Genomic DNA, 9698 nt, shown 5'->3' with positions numbered 1-9698 from the left:
ATATATATATATATAAAAACATTGGCTTACTTAAAAATGATGTTAGTATGGCTTTATTATTTTGAGATATCAGGAGAGATTTCACTAATTTAAAGTCAGAAAATTTTACATTAATAACACATATTGTTTTAAATATACATTTGCACACAGCCCATAAGGACTTGTCTAATTCCAAGTAATATAAAGTCATTTTTCTCTTGAAGAAAAAAACAGCTCTGACTAAAACGTCCCATTTAGATGCCACAAATGCGGCATTTAGATACCGAAAACACCGCGAGACTTCAGTGGTCAACTTTATATTAGATTTAACAGCATGAAATGACTTCTAATCAAGTTAAAGGTCGTTTTAATTTGTATTAAAAGGGCCTGGAGAGACCTCATGCGTTATAATCACACTGGGGATCTTGCATTGTGGGGGTGTGGTGACTTTTTGTAGTTCTCCGCCTTCCTCTGACATCAGCCAACAGTGTTAATTTACTGCCAGCGCCGAAAATGTAGATCCGCTCTCCCCGTTTTTTCCCCAACGACGACATTTTTGTTGACCACTACACGACTTTCTATTGTTCTGAAACGGCAGAAGCGTTTACATACAATGAAATACGATATAAAGGGAGACTACAGCACCGACGAGCCTAGTCTGCGCGGTAACAAGATCAAATCCCGAGGCCGAACACCTCCTCCTCCTCTCTGGTCGTTTTTTTTGGGGGGGGTGGGGGGTATTAGAGCCTCCCCTGGATGAATGGGTAGCCATATTCTCATTCTCAGTCAGAGAGGGAAAAAAATATTATCAGGCCTGGCATAAGTGCGTCGTAAAACGTAACTGGTTGAACCACACCGCCTAATTTTCCGCTTGGCCTACATAGCAGCCAACAATGCACATCATGGACCCGTTTAAAAAGCATGATAGACACGACACAGCGCGTCTCTCCACAAGACATGGCGAACAGTCCACACCGCTGGGATCCATGTTAGAAAAAGAGGGTGCACACACACGCGAAGGCAAACACACGCACACATTCCCATTATTTTTTCATGAAACAAACAAATTCCCAGCTCATAAAACACAGCATGGTCGAGGCGTGCGTGTTATCTGCGACGGCTTGCCAACACGGCGTCGTTATTAACTTACGGAGAGCAGAGGACGGATATAGCACACCTACCTCACTGGTCTTGACATTTTGCAGGAATACTGTAGAGGTTAAGGATGTAAGAAAGGGGGGAGAAGAAAAAGCACAGGGGGGAAAAAAGAAATATAGATTCCCGCTCTTGCAAAACACCGAGGGGAGCGAGGTTGACGCACAACTCCACCGTCCGAGCTAGCGCGTGAAAACAAAAGTACGGCAGCGACTTGTCCTCCACACGCAAATATTCTTAATTTTTTTACCTTCAGCTACTCAAAATGGTGAATAAAACAAACTGAAACTGCAGCCTGTGTGCAACCAAACCCCGCGGCCTTGAGGGGTGGGTCCTCGACGACAAGCACCGCCCCTACGGGGCCCTGAGAGGAGCAGCGCGGCGCCCTCCCGCTCCCATTGGCTGATTTAAACGACGACCCTCTTTTGTATTGGATACTTTAGCTGCTCGTTAGAAGACTTTTAGCATACAGTTCCCCGCCTTCGCTAGCAGGCTCGGTTGAATTAGCACTGTTAAGAAAACAAAAAGAGGCCCTCAGGTTGGATGCAAACATTGAATTCAGTGTGGGTCCCAAAAGACCATAAAGCAATATTGCAATTATAGGTTACAACGTGCATAAACATCATGCATATGTAATGATATAATGTATTTCAGGAAGCAGATTGACCGTTGTATTGCTGATACTGAGAGTAACCTTCTTCTGTTTCACCTGGCAGACTGCTGCAGCATGAGATGCAGGTAGCAAGCATCTATAGCATTACAGCTGCAAAGCCTCTAACATTACACTTCCAGGATATACAGTTTATTTCACTGATGATTTCATACAGTTGCGCCTTTCTTTATAATCTTCAGACTGTAATGAAAATTTCTAAATAAATAAATTTCACACTGCCAAATTTAAAAACCAAATTGTTACCTGCGTACCCTTCTATCACTCTCAGACCTCCACACTGGCCTATGGTAAACTGAGTGTTTACAGTTGGTCTGAATGGGTCAACATATATTCAGGCTTTGTGACCCTGTTCCTGACCTGAAAGCTGGTCTGACTGCTCCATGTTTACATTACCCTGGTTCTTTAAAATGGTGACCACTTGGATTTGCTGTGAGCAGCAGTAAGGGTGTGTTCATTTTTCTGTATGTCAAAGTATTCCTCCACAACCAAAATGAGATTTAGGATTAACAACTACAATCTTAATCATGCACATAACATATTTATTTATCAATTAAATTATTCTTTCTGTCTATTATAATCATACATCTGAACAAAGAAATGTAAAGTAGTCTGAGTGTAATGACCACTCAAAACATGACTGAGCCCCTAGTCCATAGCTGTACCATTTTTAAAATAGTTACACAAACAACCCTTTCACAGTGATGCTCCCCCCTACTCCTTTAAAATAATCTAATTAAAAAACAAAATGCAGCCCTCACCTTCACTGCCTAAAGTATGAAACAAAATAAGAAAGAATTTCAACAGATGATTCAAATCGACAAAGATACCAGAAGCCCAGTTTGAATAGAAATTCTGAAAAAAATCCCGTAAATGTATTTTCACATGCATGAATGGCTCTAATATATTCTTATTTTAAATAATTAGAGATGGCTCTCAGTTTATAAATGACTTTTTTAGTTTGTTTGTATGCAGAGTCTCAACACTTTTCTAATATTCCCCACAAATAACTGTAAACGGCATATGGCATTAAGCTTGTAGAAAACTCCCAGCTATTGAGCAGACAAAATTTCTATTGTGTCTAAGTTTGTTTGTTTTTTCTGATACAGGGAGCAGTTGCCATCCTGCACTGCCTAGGGCAAAATCACTGGAGTCAATAAGCTGCTGACATGACAGGCGGAATAGTTTAGAATAGAAAACAGTTTATACAAACAAATAACTGAAGGACTCTTATTTTATGGCAACTTATCTACTGCAACAGGCTTTTCAGTCAATAACGTAATAAATTGACTAGGGGTGTAAGAAAATATCAAAAAATATTGTATTGTGATATTTTGTTTTATGATATTGTATCAATTCATAAAGACACTGTATACATTTTTGTCTTTAAACCCCCAACCACTAGATAGCAGTGTTGTACACAGAGGGCTACATATATACATAAGGCTGATCCCACTGGTCTGGTCTGGTCTATTATGCATGTGGTGGTGTGTTCTTTGACAAATTTCCTAAAATTGTTTTTTTTTTTATTGCAATTTATCTCAATATATAGAATCAGAACCCCTGTATCGTGGTACATATCGAATCATCAGATTCTTGCAAACACACAGCCCTCAAACTGACAAATTTCTGATGACAAGGTTATCGAACATGATAACATGCTAAATATTACAAGCTAACATGAGTAGGTGTAGTGTTATTAGCTTGCACATATTAGTAACATTGACAGTATGTTTCCTGATCTTCCATTGGTCAGAACCACTCTGTCTTAACACATTCATTAACTGATCTGTGTTAAGTCCCTTAATCAAGCTAGCAAATGCTAATTTGACATGTGTAGCAGCTGACTATGCTACTAAAAGTGTCCATAATGCAAAAGAGCAAGCTCTTGTTAGAAAGCCACCTGGCAGAAGTGGCTCAGAGGGTCGTCCACTAATCAGAAGGTTGTCAGTTCGATCTCCTGCTACATGTCTTGAGCAAGATACTGGACCCCAAATTGCTCCTGATGCTCCGATGTGTGTTTGTGTTTCTGATGAGCATTTAGCACCTTGCATGGCAGCCTCTGCCACCAGTGTGTGAGTGTGGGTGAATGTGACATGTAGCGTAAAGCACTCTGAGTGGTCGGAAGGTGCTATATAAGTGCAGTCCATTTACCTGTCAAGTCTACAGGAGATGTTTGATGGTTAAAATATATATTATACGGTATGTGGAGAAGTGATTTGAGCTAAGTTTGACAATAGTGAGCCGAGACTGACAGTCTGAGTTGTTCTAAAATGGCAACCATACAGAGCTTAACACTTGTAATTTACAACATGGGCTTTTTTTTCTGTCTCCATTATCAGACCCTCAAACTTTACGTTTGCAAGTTGTCAGGTTTCTAATGAATGCTACAGTCCTGCAAGATTGCAAACGTGGCTGTAGACTGGTTTCCTTTCCTTTGGCTTCTGTGTTTGCTTTAAACCTATTTCACCGAGGCATCGTTCACGTTCTTGGAAACACAATGCAAACATTTTGCTTACCAAAATCTATGTTATTTACATCACTACAGATATTTCATATATTTCCGTTTTTGTTTTGTTGAAAACTGATAATCAGAAAACATGTAGAAATGTGCCATGTATTGTTGGGACACACTGAACCCTTCTGTGGCTCACTGCCTTTTAATTTATTTCTTACTCCTTGCCTCTTACTATCTGGAGCCAGTGTTTGGTTTGTCTGTTCTGGGCTACAACATGGGGGTTCAACATGGTGGAACTGCTCTCTCTGTAGATTAAACACTAATGAAAACATACATATGAATATTATATTCCATTTCTGCCAACAGAGCCTCCAGAATGTTACACACTGGAGCTTTAAGCAAGATGGTGACCTATGGGCATAATGAAAAGTGTTTACATTCAAATCAAATCCTTATTTGAAAAAAAAAAATCATTATTTAAATAGATTTAGCGTGAATGATTTTAGCTTATTCAGTTTATAAAAGTGTTAAACTCTATTAAACAAATTAGCAGTGTGCAGACAGTATATTGCCCAGCACTGCATGTTATCACTTTAAACTAAACACATGGAAAAAGAGGAAGAGAAATGGATGTGCCCAACAAGTACATTTCAGTTACAGTTGAATTGTTTGGTCTCCAAAAAAGCAGTATTTAAAGTTCAATAATCAGTTACTCAAGGGATATAAAAAAACAAAATAGTTACAAAAATATGTAGTTGTACTGCAACAATCCTCTGCTGAAAGTTGGAGTTTTGGTGGCTCTGGGTGGAAGTAACCTTTGTTTTTTAGGCTCATTGAATTTCAGGTCCACCCACTCGTGTGGTGAGTTCGAGTACGTTCTGTCAAATTGTAGGCTGTGCTGAGGGCTTGTTTGGAATGTAAGTTATACCCATCATGCTGTGTGTGTGTGTGTTTTGTCTGTGTTGAACTGTTAGAAATGATGTGAAGTTGAATTTCGAGAAACATCCTGCTGAATCCTGATCAGAATATTGCTGTGTTTGTGTGTAATGTGATGAGAAACTGTTGAAATGCGAGCCTCGTCTCTGCGTGTCTGTTGGTCTCTCTCTCTCTCTCTCGCTTCTTCCACATCAGACAGACTTATGTCTCTGTGTTCAGGGATGATGCTGTAGTGAGGAGTAGGTATGTTGCCATGGCAACCAGGGAAGTGACTCTCGCTTTTCTCTTTGTGGCTTTACAGTTGCCTCTGGATCCTTCTTCAGTCCGAGCTCTGCATTCTTCAGCCTGCAACAATGGAAAAGTCCTTGAACCTCAGGGACATGTTTATATCACACCTATGGGATGGATGACTAACACACAGCTTGTGCACCATCACTGTCCGGCTAGTAGGGAACAGTGCTTGTAGCCAAAAACAACAAATCCAAACGTACTTGTTCATTCAATCACTTAAATCCCCATCTCACAGCCAACTGTCGAGGTGTTAATTTGGATTTACACTGAATAACATAAAAGGTTGAGTCGCAGCCATACATGATCAGTTGGCAGAGCACCACATATCTCCTCACCTGTGTAGCACTGCCACCTTGTGGCTCATATGTTAAACTGCAATGCAGCAAGGCCAATGCAACCTCATTTAACCCAGATGCTCAAGAGGCCTATAGTTTTCCAAGGGAGAGTGTTGCAAAATATATTCCCACATTTCGATTTTGAGTTACTTCATATTTTATGCTACTACATTTGTCTGACAGTATACTTTGACAGTAAAGGGAGAGAGAGGGGCTACAAAAAGCCACAGGTCAGATTCAAACCCATGGCCCAGTTTTGGTGAGTTTTATTTTGTTTCTGTCCACTTTGAATGAAGTTATCATGTAATAGTGATATGCATGATCAAATTACAGTTTTTGTCTATAGATTCTGATGGCGAACAATATTATGGCTGTTTCTGGTTAAACAGAAGATCTATTTCTGTAGGGATCCTTTCCATAATGTTTTCAGGCACTTAGAATATCTAACTTTGTGAATTAAGAGTTTATTTTGACCAAACCATTTTATTTATTTTAATATTATTTTGTTTTTGGAATTATTGATGTTGCTGGTGCCCTTGTGCAACATCAAGTAAAAAATATTACCAGCAAAGGGTACTTAGTATCACAGTAAAAGTACTAATTCTACAGAGAAATGCACCCTGTGACTGGTATATTAGACATTATTAGATTGTTAATACTGATGCATCAGTGTGTAATTACTGCTGTATAGCTGCTGGCAAATTTAGATTAATATTTCTCTTTATGTTTTTGTGAAAAAGTGTTTGACCTCTTTGTGACTTAAACTGTGTTTTAAGTGACACTATGTGAGAGATTTGGTCGGGTCCCCTTTGAAATCGATGAAACAAGCCGGTAGAAAACCACTTTTATCCATAGAGGCCGCCAGAATCAATTTTACATTTATATTCATTATAAAATATATTGATTTTATAAGCTCATCACATATTTAATTTAATAAGGTAACATCACATAAATGTAGTGGGGTAAAAAAAAAACACTGTTCTGCTTGAGGCACACTAGTTAATCTGGTCCTGGTCTGGTTCTGTATCTGATGTAAAATAGTATAAATGTATATGAAATCAATGTGAAATTCTACTGCTGTTAACCTGTTTATCTACAATCTTCTATATGAACTATTATATCAAAGATAACAGACGATACTGCAGAGATTAGCACATATCCAAGTCCTCCTCCCTTCACTGTTCCTCCTGAAGAGGGCAATGCAGGACTGCCTTTGGCCCACTGTCTAACATGGCTCACTGTTTGCCAGCACAGAGCACATTGCTAATTCTAGTCAGCCACTAGTGGTGGATGCCTGCTGGCCAAATGTTTGACTCAGTACCTCTGTCTGTGTGAGTGTGAACGTTTGATTAAAATGTCTCTTGACCTGGCTGTGACACCCCCAGTTGGTGAACTCATTGTTTGACAGTCTGCAAACAACCCAGCCGATGCTCGGAGAGAGAAACAGAAAAAGCAACAGGGTTAAGACTTTCCATAAATGAACCTTCTATTCAAAGGCTTATCGTGCCTTCTGGCACAATGATTGTTCTTACACATCATCCTCCTCCACTTTGGAGTTGATTCCCTCATTTTCTCTGCTCTGTTCTCAGATGAGTAGCTGCAGGCAACGCTGTGGATAAGTGGAGCAAGAAATACAGGCAGCGTGAGAGAGATAGATGGAGAGGAGGCTGCGCTGCTTAACTTAATTCTTAACTCGCTGATTTTTGTAAAACACGTGCACGTGTAGAGATAGTGCTACACACAAACAAACAAACAAACCAAAAGCCTGTCCTATTGTCTACCAACTGCACATTAGTTTGCTCCTGTCGTATCAATCCTCAGCCATCATGATTTAAAGGATCAGTTCACCCAAATTATTTAAAACAAACGTATTTACTAGATAATCCACAACATGCTGTCACTGTTTTCATAGGGACTATTTCTTTGGTAGAAAGTAGTTCCAGCAAAACCCGTTCAGAGTGAAGTGAATCCAGAGCAGTGGTGTCCAAATGTCTGACATGTTTGCTTGATGAGCTTCCTTTGTTTTTCTCCCTGTCAAAAGTTTGTCCATCTTGTACTTTGCTTATCTTTATGCTCTCCTGAATCTTAACAGCCCCGCTAGCATCAGAACACTCTTTCATTATCCTTCCCAAATGAAGAATGCTCACAGACCTTTTTCACAGCAGGTAAAGTGCAGGTGGATTGAAAAATGTTAATAGATTCCCGAAATCCAGTGCAAAACTTAACAATGTCTTTTAGAACTGAAATGAACTAAATTCGCAACTATTATTGATGAATCCTTTCAGTCATTTTTCGAGCAAAAATTCAAGCTTCTCAGTTGTAAGTGTTTGCTGCTTCTGTTTGACATCTGAAGACAACATCTTGGGCTCCAGGAAACTGTGATCGTTTTTTGGCATTTCATAAGGTATTGAAAAATAGAAAATTGACCAGAACAGATTAATTGATAATGAAATTAATGGTTAGTTAGGTCCAGTGTGTAACATTTAGGAGGATCTTTTGTCAGAAATGCAACTTCACCACTAGATGCCACTAAATCCTACACACTGGTCCTTTAATGTTATTAGTTACACCAATATTGTGAAGGACACACCCACATGTTTGTCCCTTATATAATTAGCTTTTTCTTATGGGAATGATATTTGTGTGAGATGTCTTAAAACTACATATGTTTGTGTCCGAATTTATCACATGTGAAATGTGCTTCTCATGTGATTTTATTTGCAAAATTCAGAAAAATAGAAAACTACGTCCCTTCCTGGGTTGAGTTATTCATACACTGGCACTTTCATATAGATATGTACATACATATCTACACTTTTTTAATACTCAAAAAATAAAACTTTCATATCTGTCAGCCATTTCATGCCAAATTTCAAGATTTTCTGCTTTCGCTCCATGTTTTCTGGCTGCCCCTTTGTTGTGAATAAATAATATCCAATAACCATTGTTTCTGAGATAATATACAACGGTTCTTCCAGTGAACAGAAAGCAATATGTGTTGCCGCTGTCAAACCTCTGAGATAATACCCCTCATTGTAATCATGACACATTAAGAAAAGAATTATCAGTCAGGAGTACAGCTGGGAAATAAGACATATTCTGTTAGATCGGAGTGGATGTAGTGATTTGTGGGCCTGAGGCAACTCATCAGGCCTCTTTCATCCTTTCTCTAACTGAGAAAGCTGAACACATTTCACCCATTCTCAGGTCTCTGCACTGCCTACCAGTCAGTTATAGAACTGACCTAAGTTACTGCTGGTTGTCTATCACTTCATGGTTTGGGGCCTAAACACATTTTTAACCTACTTCTTCCATATGAACCCCCCAGGGCTCTTAGGTCATCTGGAACCGGTCAGCTAACTGTTCCAGAGTCAAAACAAAACACGGAGAAGCTGCATTAGTTACTATACTGAAACCAACTGCCATAAGATCTGTTACTACTTTTAAAAACAGGATAACAATGTTTGTGTTCAATATACTTCCTTTTAATTTAAACTCTTTGTGTCTCTCCCTGTCTTTTTAAACTGCATTGTGTAACTCACCTTGAGGTTACCTATGAAATGTGCTATATAAATAAACTCAGATCTTTTAATTACATAAAACTATTCATGCAATGCTGTAAAAAAAAATACAATAGAAACAGAAGGTAAAACTACATATGCATCACCAACAAAATGTACTGATTGTATTTACTTTAAGTCTCATCAAAGTGGAGCACATAGAAACTCAAAATGTTCAAGTAAAGTACAAATATTTCTTAAGTATAATTAAAGATCCATTTAGGAGAATATATTATCAAACATTTAATATAATATTCATAGGTATGTTTTCATTAGTGTATAATGACCTGAAAATAAGAATTGTTGTGTTTTTG

The 9698-nt window shown here is 38.7% G+C and overlaps 1 protein-coding gene across 1 annotated transcript in view; it reads right to left on the bottom strand.

Annotated features, from left to right (window-relative positions):
• nucks1a (nuclear casein kinase and cyclin-dependent kinase substrate 1a) overlaps positions 1-1455 on the bottom strand; it is a 16778-nt gene extending 15323 nt beyond the window's left edge. Inside the window, exon 1 of the mRNA XM_035661754.1 lies at positions 1161-1455. Within this exon, the coding sequence (XP_035517647.1) occupies positions 1161-1177 (17 nt within the window). The 5' untranslated portion in view covers positions 1178-1455. The remainder of the gene's footprint in view (positions 1-1160) is intronic.
• Between the last annotated feature and the right edge of the window lie 8243 nt (positions 1456-9698).

Source organism: Morone saxatilis, unplaced genomic scaffold, assembly GCF_004916995.1.
Source record: "Morone saxatilis isolate NCDOM2014 unplaced genomic scaffold, NCSU_SB_2.0 Contig18, whole genome shotgun sequence".
NCBI lineage: Eukaryota > Metazoa > Chordata > Actinopteri > Moronidae > Morone > Morone saxatilis.
This window is presented reverse-complemented; position numbering and strand designations above follow the sequence as displayed.